At 36.8% G+C, this 14,012-nt stretch overlaps 1 protein-coding gene across 18 annotated transcripts in view; it reads right to left on the reverse strand.

The window, feature by feature from the left end:
* Positions 1 to 263: 263 nt before the first annotated feature.
* Positions 264 to 14,012, reverse strand: part of NFAT5 (nuclear factor of activated T cells 5) — a 121,505-nt gene continuing 107,756 nt past the window's right edge. For 16 of the 18 annotated variants that reach the window (XM_036346128.1, XM_036346127.1, XM_036346126.1 and 13 more), the window contains 4 exons: positions 13,787 to 13,932; positions 9,580 to 12,088; positions 8,720 to 8,963; positions 264 to 8,061 (listed from right to left, as the gene is read on the reverse strand). In XM_036346128.1, the coding sequence (XP_036202021.1) occupies positions 8,728 to 8,963; positions 9,580 to 12,088; positions 13,787 to 13,932 (2,891 nt within the window). In that variant the 3' untranslated portion in view covers positions 264 to 8,061; positions 8,720 to 8,727. The remainder of the gene's footprint in view (positions 8,062 to 8,719; positions 8,964 to 9,579; positions 12,089 to 13,786; positions 13,933 to 14,012) is intronic. The other 2 variants (XR_004973629.1, XM_036346125.1) reach the window with 2 other exon arrangements.

Consider the following 14,012-nt stretch of genomic DNA (forward strand, 5'->3'; position numbering starts at 1 on the left):
TGATTTGCTACATGTATGTTCTATTTTACTAATAAGCATGAAACATTTAAACTCGGTAAAACAAACAAAAAATTGATCACACTAAGTACTTTGTACACTAACAGGCACAAAATAACTACTTGAAAATATTTCTATATTTCATACCTTTTCCTAATGATTTTATAATTTCAGCAAAATGGCATTCTGCTGCTCAAAAATGACATTTATGGATACAAATTCATCCACAAAGTTTGAGGAAAAAAAGACAGTTACCCACTGCAAAATGAAAACTTTCAATTCTTTTATTTTGACTGCAGCTGTTTACAGAAATATAGTTGCGAGTATACAAATGTTCAATAGAAGCAAAATATCTTTTTAATATTTAACAAGTTATCACAGATAGCTAGAAACATAGATGCAAATAAAATTCCCCCAGAGAACAAACTGAAAATATCTGGTGTCAGTGCTCTGCAACCCCAACTATGAAAGCCACATACACAAAAATAGTCATTGTAGGACAATGGAAGAAGGCAGTTCAGTGGTTGATCAGTGTGCTCAAGCAAATAAAATTTAAATGGCAGAATGGTAGCTAAACCACTTGAGAATAGGTTAATGAAATACTTGTAATATATTTATTTAAAAGACAAAGTAAAAGTTGTCAAAAAATTAGCAACTACTTGGAGCTTATCAATTAGAAATAAGAGAACAAGGTGAGAAGATACATTCATTAGATGAAAAGAATTAGCTGAATGTCATTGGAATCAGTTTGTAGTCCCTAAAGTCATAATCACTTCAGTGGACAGCTCTTTACTGGACACATTAGTCTGATTCCAATCCCATTCTCAAACATCTGAGATTGGTGGTGGTGGGGGGAGGGGTGTATGTGTGTGTGTGCTGTCCTGAGGTTCATTAGCTAAAATAACAAGTGATTCCCATGAGCTATTCAAATCAGGCAAATTACTTCTGAGGAAAAAAAGAGCAGGGGTGATATGAGACTTAAATATGGGCTTTTAAAAGAGATATTACAAGTTAAAGTCAAACAGAATTATGGTAGAGTGTTTTGGGTACAGAATACTATTATGCAATCAAGTGGGGGAGAGAGAGGAAAGGGAACAAGAAAGGAGGAATGTAGCTAGAGCATCTCCCAACAGTTTGCCTATGTATTTGCCAGCACCATAGTTTGTAGAGTAAGCCACTTACATTTCCACTGCTAGTATTAAGCAGTGGTGATTCTTATAGAGTATATAATTAGTTTTATTTTGAAATGTGCATTTTTCTTTCATGAGTTAATTGATTTGTAAACAGCGGGAGGAAGAGTAGAACAATTACAGAGGTATTAAATTACACAGGAAGATGAAAATGAATGAATAAATCACTTAACTTATGGTGGTTAGTTTATATTTACCATGGTGCATACATTGACAAGGGAGAAATGCCCAAATTATATAATGCATTACTGTCTTAAGATTTTAGTAAATCGTTGTCTGAAGTATAAATTCCAAGGATAGCTATAACTCTACTGCAGCAGTTCTCATACTAAGCAAGCTACTTTTAAAGAAGTTTCATGTATTCATGAAAGAAATTAAATAAGGTGCTTTGTTGATCTGGCCAGCCATCTTGTTTAATATCTCAGATACAAATATAAATATAGGAATGACAAATTTGTTCTGAGAGTTGGCCTAGCCACACCAAAATTGTTGTCTGCTGGTAAAATAAGAGGCAATGAAAAAAAAGCTTGTATTATCACTGCCCACAATGTACCCATTTTATGCATAAACAGAATAATTTAGCACCTGTCAATTATATTAGCTACTTAAATGTCATAACAATTAAAAGAAATATAAAACATTGCACCTATATCTTTAAATCAGTCACTTAATGTAAACTTTTTAGTAAGTGGTAGGAATATGCCCAACTAAGTTAACTGAATTATCAATAACTAGACTAATTGTATATATACATAAAATATACTATAAGCAGTATGGAGAATAAGTTATCATTGCCAATAAAGGATTATGAATAACCAGATCAAGCTGAATTTACTAAGAGAACAAAGTATAACTATATGAGTAGGGAAAAACGGCTTTTTAGATCTTATTGTAAATAGTTTATACCAGTAATTTTCAAACTTGACCCATGCACCAGAATCACCTGGAGGGTGTTAAAACACAGACTGCTGAGCCCCACTCCAGAGTTTCTAATTCAGTGTGCCTGGGATAGGCCTTAACAATTTGCATTTCTAACTAGTTCTCAGGCGATACTGATGTTAGCTAGTAGGCTAAGGACATATTTTGAGAACCACTGGATTATACATATCATATATGTAGAAAACTATATACTGTAATGTTCTTATGTACAGGACATAAAATATATAGGAAGAGGGCTGGGTTTAATTAACTCTCAAACATATAGATTAGCAAGCTGATCATTTTAATGTTTCTAAAATGATTTCCTGAAGTGTAATCATTTCCCCTTATAGTCAATTACATTTCAAAGTCTAAGTCCTACTATAGTCATTTTAGAAAATATTCACATAACACTTATATTAACTTACTGTCCAAAATAAAAAGGGACATAAACATTCTAAATGGTTAAGATGTATTCATTAAGAAGGAATCATTACTATACAGCATCCTTGACTTCTTTGGAATGATTAAAGTGCATACTATCAATAGGGTATTAGGAATATTGCATAAATGTTTGCAGTCATCAGTGTCACTAACAACCATGGAAATACTCACATGAGGAAAGCAGCTCATCCCAAAGCTAATTCTATCCTGACCTGTTGCTGATGGTCCTTTCTTCAGGCACCACCACCGTGTTAAGGAGCTGGATGGAACATAGGCAAAATTAACAAAAACCAGAGAAATACTCAATTCAGATCTGAGATCTGGAGAGACTCAGATATAACTTCTTCATTTCTTTTAACACTATTTTTCATAGGTAGATTATTGAGGCTCTGATGAGCAAGAAGTGCACTATAATTAATTACTTGGCCCTGTCTAGTTAGAAAAACTGACATTACCAGATTTTATTTAAACTATGTGTTTGTGACTTACTTTCACTCATCTAATTAAGATCACAGAAGATGCTTTGAACACTTCCTGAAATTTAACTACACACACATTTGTATGCATGGAGTCTCATAGGTAGTAAAATTTTCACTAGCATTCAGGTAAGATCTATCATTAGTTGGCTGAGATGAAGACAAATTTAGTTAATTTATATAAAACCTAAATAGTATAATTCTGTTATCTTTTACTTACCCTCCCTCAGAGGAATGATTCTGATAATGTATCTTTTCTGTTACTCTTATACAAAAAGGAGTTAGAAACTTATGAAGCTGTTTCCTGTGATGATTAAGAAAAAGAGCTATAAAAACCTTCTATTTGGCACAACCCTTTATAATGCCCTTCTGGTTGCTAGATGGGATGCTGCCCAATTCATGAATTGCTTAATAAAGCCAAGTAGATCTTCAAAAAGAAAAGAAAGAAATGAAGAAAAGAGAATGACTAAGTGGAAAAGTTCAAACTGGGACCTATTAAAATAATGTATGTATTTTTGGCAATAGTGAAAAAAGAAACTACAAAAAGAGGGGCACTATCATGGTAAAAGGCACTCTCTCATTTAATTTAGATATAAAATATTAATTTTAAAATGTCCAAAAGAGAAAGTAGAATAAAAATATAATTTTATTAATAAGTGAGGCTAGAATGGCATGAAAATCAATGGGGACTAAAGAAGTAATTACAGCCCTGGGACAATTCACAGATTACATTGTAGGTATTATTTTGACATTTACTACATTATGAACATTATCTCCACAATTTAGCTCTACTGATACAAATAAGCAGAGGAGAAAACCTTTTTATACATGTTATTAGATTTTACTAAACCACTTAGTAGGGTATATTCTCTGAGTTATTATTCTAATAAAGCTGCTGAACTATTCAGTCTCTCTCTTTCATTAAGTCCCTCCCTGCATATAACCAAAGTCATTCAGCTATCACATGGTTGTCTTGGTTAGGGATGCAGCCTGTGGTCATGAAGCTAAGTAAAGCTCACAGGTCTTAATATAATTTTCAACTGATTAAGAAAATCAACTAGGAAACAGATATTAGAATAGAAAATTTCACCAGAAAGATGAAAAATTCTCAAGTTACTTCTGGTGAATATTTTTAAGTCATATTGAATTTGAGACTTTGACTTATTAATTAAAGCATTTAATTCTGTTCTTTAATTAGTGCTGAGTCTAAACAGATATTACTTTTCCAAAACAAGCATCTAGAATGGCTTAAATAGTCAAAAGGAATTATCTTAATTCTAGAGGGACTCAGCTATAACTACTTTCTCATTTCCTTGGGCACTACTTCCCCTTAGCAGATTAAATGAAGTTCTGATGGGCCAGAAATACACATATAATGAAACTCCCAACTATAGCATATACAGTATTACAAAAAGGAAGAGAAGGAGGAGGGGGGGGGGAGGGAGAGGACAAAGGGGAGGAGGGGGAGGAGAGGAAAAAGAGGAGGAGGAGAAGGAGAGGAAAGGAAAAAGAAAGGAAGGAACGGAAAAAAGGAAGGAAGGTCCCTCATTAATACCGCATCTATAACAAAGTCCTCTAAAAAAAACCTGTTCTAGGGAGACTGGTGAAAACAGATTTGCATTGGCTAAATAAAAACATGACTCTAACTACAAAGGTAACATGATAAAGCTCAGAAGCAAAATTATGACTTCTAATTATCTTCTCCCATGTTGGTGTGGATATATAATGGAATGACAATAAGGAATACAACACACACAAACACTAACACAGACACAGAAATAAGCTCCAAGCATTAATGTGAGTTGCTAAAGCAAGAACAATTGAATATAACAAAACAAAGGACTAAAATGTGGTTCATAACTTATTTAGGACCTTCTGCCATAAATAACTTGTAACAGTAATCTGGAAACTGTATTATTAGCACAAGTATCAACCACTGACCACTAAGCTAACTCTTCAATAAGAAGATAAATATTTTTGTAACCAAATTGTATATTCAGAATGCTGTACCTAACATTGACGTTTAGGGATAAGGAACATTTAATAATGTTAAAAAAAAACACACAACATCATTATTGAATAAGAATATGGTAGCATAGCACAGCCCTTGTATAAATAACCACAAATTTTATGAAAATAAAAACTGGGTTTTCTGCCTCTGTCCAATCAAACCATTCAGGTGTATGTTCTGTTCTAAACTTAGATATTATAAAACAGAAAATTGGTCCCTGGTGACTTGGCATTGGCAATCAGCATTTTACAATGATAAACCTCTTGCTAAACAACAGAAATCAGCACACAGCCAGTCTTCTTGCCACCACTTCATCCATAGAGCAATGTTCCCTCTGCAGTTGGAGTTTTACATTTTAAAACTGAAGCACTGGATTGTGTGGCTGGTCTTTCTCATAACCTGAACTATATTGAGTAATTTTTCTCGATAGTGATGGGGGGAGAAGAGATATATTGAGGAAAATGCTTTCAGTTCAGAGAATTTATAAAGTAGCTCTGGATATTACAAGGTGGGGAAAATGTTATTAAAATTACAAACATTTTTAGTGTCTTTATAAATAAAAAAGCATAGAACACAGAAAGCCAATTAATAATAATAATAACAATAATAAAATATTAAATATATAGTGAGCAAAGACTGAATGGCTCATTCTCATGAAACACCATTTGACACAACTGCCTAGATGGGTTTCCTTACTCTAACATTTTGCTGAGTAAAATATCCAGCAAACACACAGTAAGCTGCCTTTAGCCCACTAGGAACATCAAAGAACTGCCTGATGGAATGGCCACAGATAAACAGGTCATTTGTTTCAAAAGATACTTAAATACTCAATAAAGACATAACAAACCCCCCCTCACTGTTATCAGATGCCACGTTGTGGTAGAACATCAGACTAACTCACAAATTTACCACAAAAATGTGTGGCAAAAAAGAATAGTTTATATATATGTATATATATAAATTTCTATATTTATGCCAATGTACTCACTCAGTACAAATAGCAAAATAGTATACCATTTCCTAAATACAAAATATAGCTTTCCAAAAAAATGAAACACACATTAGATATAAACCATCCAAAACTTGAACGATTGAAAACTGTATTCAAAATTAAATGACCCAGAGTAGGTCTCTTTCTGAAAAGTTCCCTTCATATCGGCAAGAAGCCTGTACTACTGAAAACGTAATTCAATGCCTCTCAATCAGAGAGAGAAAGGAAGGTTGGGGGTGATGGGAAGAATATGTGAGTAAGAAAAAAAACAAATTAGAAGAAGAGCACATTCAAAGAACCAAGGAAGATCACAAAAAAAGGGGAAAAATCTGGCTGTATAAACAAAACCAAGACCACAATCCCACTAAGTTTAACTAAATGTATAGGATAGAAAACAACAACAACAACAACAAACCAAATAGAAAAATAGCCTTCAACAAACAATCAACAGGCTATTTTTTTGTACACTTAAAAAAAAATGAAACTGACAAGATACCAAAACATCTTATCTACATATAGAAGCCACACACAATTTGGCCTTAAACTGTATTAACAGCTTTCTACATGCCAAAAGAAAAATAAGGCATAAGCATGTGTCTACACAACAGGTTGTAATGAGAAGCAAGCATCCCATGGGTGGTAAGAACACCCAAAACTGTATAACTGCTACAACTACAAGTTCTGGAGTGTGTTATTTTGCTCTCTATAGATGAAACACAAGTTAATTCTTCATTTTAAGTCAATGACATGACCCTGTAGAGCCTAAGGCTTGTGGGAACCATCAGATAGTGACCACTTCAAACTGTAAAGCACTAAGGTGACAAGTAAATTACACTCACTGCAGCTCATGGAGAAGTTATACTTCAAGAAATTTTACTTTGCCTTTTAAAAATTAAAATTTATACTGTTTCCCATTAGAGGGAAAAATTTGAAGACTTCAGAACAGCACCGTTCATGGAGAAAAATGCATTGTTTTTTGTTTCTCAGGAATCAGCTCTCCTCATTCCTGAAAATCAGCTCTCCTTACACCTCCCACCTGTGCTGCAGGACTTGCTGGGTTACCCCAGATCAAAGTGGCCTTTTCCTTAAGATGCTACAGGGTCACAAAGCTAGGAATATATTACCAATTTTTTAAAATAAAGTGAAAAGGAGGGGAATAATATAGATGAATATAAAAAGGGAACAACCAGCCCAAGACTGGGTTAAGAAGAAAACAGATTTAAATTGCTGTGTCAATTTAAACTACTGCAAGAGGATATCAGATATAATTTACCATAATATTATCCCCTTCACTTTTTAAAGAGCAAGATAATTATTCTTCTATGTACTTATGGCTGAACTCCTTATCAGAAATACAGAGAATTAAACAACAATCTGAAAAATAAAATCAATAGCACTCCAGCTGTTCCTAGTTGTGTGTTGTCTGCCTTTGTGATAAAGAAGCCTCTTCTCTGTGTAAAGCTCTTAATACAGCTTACTTGTCAGAATGCTATCTCTCCAGTTTTCTATAAAAACTGAAAAAGGATTCCTTCACTTTGGCCAATAGCTGTGCTTTTTATATTGAAAAATCACAGCCTTAGTTATTATTTGAATTTTCCTTTTTCAAAAGCTGTTATTTGACTAAAACAATGCAGGAAAGAAAATGACAAAGAACAAAAGTAAACATGACAATATGGGTTATTTTCTAATAGCAATAATAACTGAGCAGTCCGGCTTTTAAATTTAAACTGTACTTTTAAAGAAATAGCCCCTAGGAAAATAGCAACAATTAAATCTGTCAGCTTGAAACTCAAGCAGATTCTCAGTCATCAGTGCTATTAGGAATACAAAATCTGAACATGTTAACGATGGTGGCTAGTCACTGCAACAGGCAGCATAGGTGTGCTCATCTGCCGCCAGAGTAAAATCTATCCATTTACTCCATCATAGTTTTTCATATTTCATTTTGTTTTTAAAGTAACAGTTCAATAATCCTCATGGAATCACAAGATCTCAGGACATCTTGGAATCAGGATTTTCTTCATGGAATTTCTAAAAAAAGAAAACATTTAATATAACTCACTAGTGAGGGAAAGCACTTATAAAGTTCCTGTTACCCTGAATGATCCCAAAGTATATTACAGTACCATAGATGATACTTTATCATATTTATACTTCCACAGAGTTTTCTGACTCAATATTTATTCCTTGAGGAAAGGAGAAATGAGACATTATTATATCTAATATATAATACATACATCAGATTTTCTGTCATTCCAAGGCAAAGAAGGTTAGAGCCAGAAGAAATTGCCAGTATTTTTTTTTTAAATATATTTTTATTGCTTCCAGAGAGGAAGGGAGAGAGAGATATAAACATCAATGATGAGAGAGAATCACACCAACCAGCTGCCTCCTGCACGCACCCCACTGAGGATTGAGCCCACAACCTGGATATGTGCCCTTGACTGGAATCAAACCTGGGACCCTTCAGTCCGCAGGCTGGTGCTCTATACACTGAGCCAAACTGGCTAGGGTGGAATGCCCAGTATTAACAATATGACCATAAGCTATCACATATCGAATAACTTATTCAGAGTAAAATAAAGTACCACCTGGTGAGTACACCACATTTACTTAACCAAATCTGCTTGGAATAATAAAATTCATTGATGCTTTTCAATAAAAAAAGAAGCCAAAATGCAATACTTACATATCCAGTTAAAAGGAGCCAGTCATGTTGTTCCCTTGGTTTTGCAATGAAACAAGCAAATCAATCTTTTCAATGTTCTGGTTGGTGTTCATAGAGGATGCCAGTGGAGAATTCTCTGGCATTTGCTGAGAAAGAAGTGTTGTGACAGGTGGCTGGCCCTCGTTTTGTGGTTGGCCTGGCTGACTTATGGCCATCAACTGATCTGGCAATGCAGCTGGTCCAGAAGTTAAAAGCTGATTACAGTCTGCAGAGACATTTTAAATAGAGAAGCTATCTGATTAGTTACTTTCTCTTAAGATTCACAAGAAGATATGAATTAGTTGTTGGGGGTAAGTCATTATTGTGCTCACTCAGCATAGAACTAAAAGTGAGGCACCTGACAGCCCCCCAAAAAGTACTGATATTCATCTCTGGTTTCCTCTTAGCAGTATACAAACACAGCTTTGTCCAGCTACCATCTTAAGTCTTATATAATTTCCTTGGTACATAAACATTAAAGATGGGCTTTTACCTCCTTGGAAACTACTTAAATTGGCTGAGATTTTCTGTCATTCTTCATTTTCCTTTCAAGTTCATAGGTTAAAGTGGCAAACACATACACTACCACATTTAATCCTCCCAATATCCTTGTCAAGTATATAATATTACCACCATTTTATTAGATGTGCAAACTGAGGTTCATGCCAGTCAACTTGTCTAAGATCTCACAGTCTATTCCTGGTATAACTGGGACTTGAACTCAGTTCTGACAAACTATAAACTGTGTTCTTAAAACCACTGTGCTTTGCTTCCTTCTAATAATAATACTTTGACCATTTAAACCAATAACATTTAAGAAATGAGAAATTAGAGTTTCTTACTATTTTGAATGCCAAATAAGAACATTCCTGAAGTCTGCTGAGATGAGCCAGGGGAATTTTGTAGTTGGTTCATTGTGCCTCCTGTAGTGTTGTGAAATAAAGTAGCCTGTGGTTGAGGTGAAGATGTGGCTCCTTGAATTCCAGGCATGTTGTTCTGAGGGGAATAAAGAGGAGACTGTTGCATCTCTTGTTGGTTTATACTGGTCTGCAATGCAGACATGGATGCTGGAGAGAGGAAGAGAGTTACTTGCTGCTCTTGAGAACTGGGTGACCCCTGGACCAGCTGCATCTGAGGAGAGCTATGGAACAAGGAAGTCTGTGACGATTCAGACTGGGTAGGACCTGGGTTTTGAAGTGAGGAAACTGTGGGCTGGTTCTGAAATTGCATGGGCTGTTGTTGCTCTTGATTCATTGTGGCCATATTATTTTGTTGGTGAAAAATTGACTGGTTCTGTTGCTCCTGATTAGCCATTGGATTTTGACTTGGGTTGAATATCATGTTTGGTGGTGGTGGTTTTTGAGATGCCATTGTGGCCATGGTATTCTGATTACTGAATAAAATACTCTGTTGTTGTTGCTGCTGTTGCTGCTGCTGTTGCTGCTGCTGTTGCTGCTGCTGCTGCTCCTGGGATGGGGAATTACTCTGGATGGCAACTATTGAGTGCTGTGCCTGGAAGATTGTCCCTTGTTGGTTTTGAGGCATTGGATTAGGAGGAAGGGAGCCCAGGGATACCTGAGGCTGAAACAGACCTTGTTGGGAGGGTTGTGCCTGTTCTTGAGAAAGCATGGGGGTCTGAATGTGTGACATTGGAGGCTGCTGTTGGAAAGCAGTTTGCTGCTCAGTGTTTGACGTTGACTGAAGTGGAGAAATTGAGTTCTGAGCTGCAAAAAATGAAATCTGTTCTTCCTGGGCTACTGCATTAGCCTGAAGATTATTCATTGGACTTTGGGAAATAAATATGTTGGCTGACTGCTGATCTTGAGAAACATTAGAGCCCTGTAGCACAGCCATGGTACTTTGAGAGTGAAACATTGGAGGCTGCATCTGTTCAGTGGAGGTTGTAGAAGTCTGACTGTGAACAATAGGACTTGGGCTGTGAAAAATAGAGCCTTGAGTTTCCTGGGAAAGGTTCTGAGCATCAGCAATAGGATTTTGAGGATGAAAAAGCTGAGCCTGTGAATGAGAAGGCTGCTGCAAAAAATTTCCAGATTGGAGTGACATCATCTCATTACCTTGCTGGAATAAACCATTACCTTGTTGCTGGGCACCACTATTTTGAACACTCATCATACTTTTTGTAGATGAAAAAAGGTTAACTTGAGGTTGACTGTCCCCACTATGTTGCATTTGGACAATGGTCTGAAAGACACTGTTCTGCATCTGTTTTGCTTGTGTGCCTGTTTCCTCTCCATCTCCTGAACTTGACGTTTGAAACATGGTAGTGCCAGGGGTTGCAACCTGCTGTGTGGTGGTTGTATTAGTTTCATTTCCAGAAACTGCAGGAGGAGAAGAAAACAATTCACATTGCATTTGCATGTCTTCACTGGTAGGTAATGCACTCATCATATGAGGAGTCTGCTGGTAAACTGGAGATTGCTGAAGATTTCCATTTGCTGAAGCAGTTGAAGGAAATAATTCCGACTGAATCTGAGCCTGGCAGATACTCTGTTGCATCTCCATCACCATTGCAGCTGATGATTCCATCACCTGCTGTTGCTGTTGCTGCTGCTGTTGATTAGATAATGTGTTTTCGGTCTGTGAGTGAACACTTTCAGCTCTTCCAGCTATTAAATTATCTGGTCTGGTATGGACTGCTGGCTCTGTCGGGGAAAACATTCCAGGGCTTACACTATTTTGAATTTGACTGACTTGTTGAAAAATGTCTGCACTAAGCTGTTCTTGAACATTCTCATTACCATCTGGAGAAGAAAACAAAACTGAAGATAACTGTTGTTGTGCCTCTAAAACTTGTTGTGCCTCTAAAACCAAGTCAACATTTCCACTGCTGCCACTAGCAGTACTGCCGCTAAAACTTCCAGCTTGCAACTGCTGAATGGTGTTCTGTATCTGACTCACACTACTTGGTGATGGGAACATACTTGATGAAATCTGCTGCTGTAAAGTCTGTGCTTGTTCTTGTAGTGGTGACTGCTGCTGTTGCTGTGATGCCTCAGTCAGGTGTGACAAATTAATCACAGTTCCATCTGACTGTAATACCTCTCTAGATTGAGTTTCTCTTGTCTGAAACTGTGTGGCCTGCTGCAGTAGTGCATCACTGTTAGGCAGCTGACTAGAAGCAGAAACTGTTGGAAAGGTACCAGGCTGTGAAATGTCCTGTGTTTGGATAGTTGTCAGGGTTTCTGGATTGTATGCCTTGGGCTGAATCTGCTGCTGCTTTTCATTTTCAGAGGGTAAGTGAGAAGATGATGATGATGAAAAAGAGCCATTTCCTGTCATATTAGAGATATTTTCTAATGTTTGTTGAGTTGATCCAACTGTCTTTGTAGTCTGAAAAATAAAAATTCCCAGATAATATTAATTAATAACCATTAAATGAGCTCAGGTGATACTTCAAAAATTAGTATTAGCCTAAAAACATATGCATATGCAGGACCAATTTTCCACTCGACATTATTTGGAAAATAGGTATAAGACTATGATTTCTGGTGATACATGTCTGATTGTCTAAAGAGTATTTTTAAAATCCTATATAATAAAAGCCTAATATGCTACGTGTCTGATTGTCCATTCAACCAATCACAAGTGTAATATGCTAATGATATGCTAAGACCGCTCAACCATTCACTATGATGTGCACTGACCACCAGGGGGCAGACAGTTGACCGGTCAACCAGGCACTATGACATGCACTGACCACCAGGGGGCAGACAGTTGATCAGTCAACCAGACACTATGACGTGCACTGACCACCAGGGGGCAGACACTCTGACTGGTAGGTTGACTTGCTACTGAGGTCTGGCCGGTCAGGACTGAGTGAGACGGGCCAGACACACCCTGGAGCCCTCCCATGGTCCCTCCCTGGCCCCGATCCTTCACCAGTGGGGTCCCTTGGCCTGGCCTGCACTCTCTCACAATCCGGGACCCCTCGGAGGATGTTGGAGAGCCAGTTTCGGCCCAATCCCACAGGGCAGTCCGAGGGACCCCACTGGTGCACAAATTCGTGCACTGGGCCTCTAGTATGTATTATAAACAAAGACAGTCAAATAAGGAAGTAAAAGAATAATCAACTGCCCAGCCAGTGTGGCTCAGTGGCTGAGCATTGACCTATGAACCAGGAGGTCATGGTTTGATTCTCGGTCAGGGCACATGCTTGGGTTACGGAATCAATCCCCAGTGTGGGGTGTGCAGGAGGCAGCTGATCAATGATTCTCTCTTATCATTGATGTTTCTATCTCTCTCTTCCTCTTCCTTCCTCTCTGAAATCAAATATATATATAAATTAATATGTAAAGTAATCAGCTATTGATATGCTTAGGTCAGTTAAAACATTAATTCTATGGTTCATGAATTAATAGCAAGCTAAAAAATATTCCCATTTTGCCCTAACCAGTTTGGCTCAGTGGATAGAGCATTGGCCTGCAGACTGTAGGGTCCCAGGTTCGATTCCAGTCAAGGGCATGTACCTTGATTGCAGGCACATCCCCAGTAGGAGGTGTGCAGGAGGCAGCTGATCGATGTTTCTCTCTCATCGATGTTTCTAACTGTCTATCCCTCTCCCTTCCTCTCTGTAAAAAATCAATAAAATGTATTTAAAATATATTTATTCCCATTTTGTGGTTTACTGGTAACATTGTAGGAGGAAAACAAATGAAAAAGGGAAAGGGAGTTACAGGAAGAGTGGGAAAGAAAAGGAAATAAAAATGTCTCTAATTTTAAAAATGCTAACCAGTACTTTCATTAACACCCTCCATCTCATAGGTCTAGCTAACACATTAATTCCTTCTTGCTTGTCAAAAATAGACACTGAAAGTCACTTTAAAGGCAGGCTACTTTACTGGAGTATAAAAGCACTTACTCTGAAAAGCAAAATTCATTAAGTGCATCTAAAGAAAAACAAATGTGAAAGAAACAGAAAAAGTAAAAAGCATAAACATGGAGAAAAGAAATCAAACCACTTAAAATATAAAAAGTAATTTTTATATTTGAGGTTAAGATGGGGGACACTTGTCAATACGGCTGGCTTACCTTAAAAATAGGAGATCTTTTTTCTGCTGTCACTTCCATTGGAGTAACATCTTCACTCTTAATCATACTGCTTGATATGAGTGGAGTGATCAGAGCATTAGGAAGAATATTTACCTTATCTAAATTACATCCAGTAGTCTTTATAGCTGCACACACAGACACACACACAAAAAAAGAAAGAAAAGCTTAAAATCACTAAAGTCATCAACTATTTCATTCTATATAG

The sequence above is a fragment of the Myotis myotis genome, unplaced genomic scaffold, assembly GCF_014108235.1.
Source record: "Myotis myotis isolate mMyoMyo1 unplaced genomic scaffold, mMyoMyo1.p scaffold_m19_p_19, whole genome shotgun sequence".
Classification (NCBI taxonomy): Eukaryota; Metazoa; Chordata; class Mammalia; order Chiroptera; family Vespertilionidae; genus Myotis; species Myotis myotis.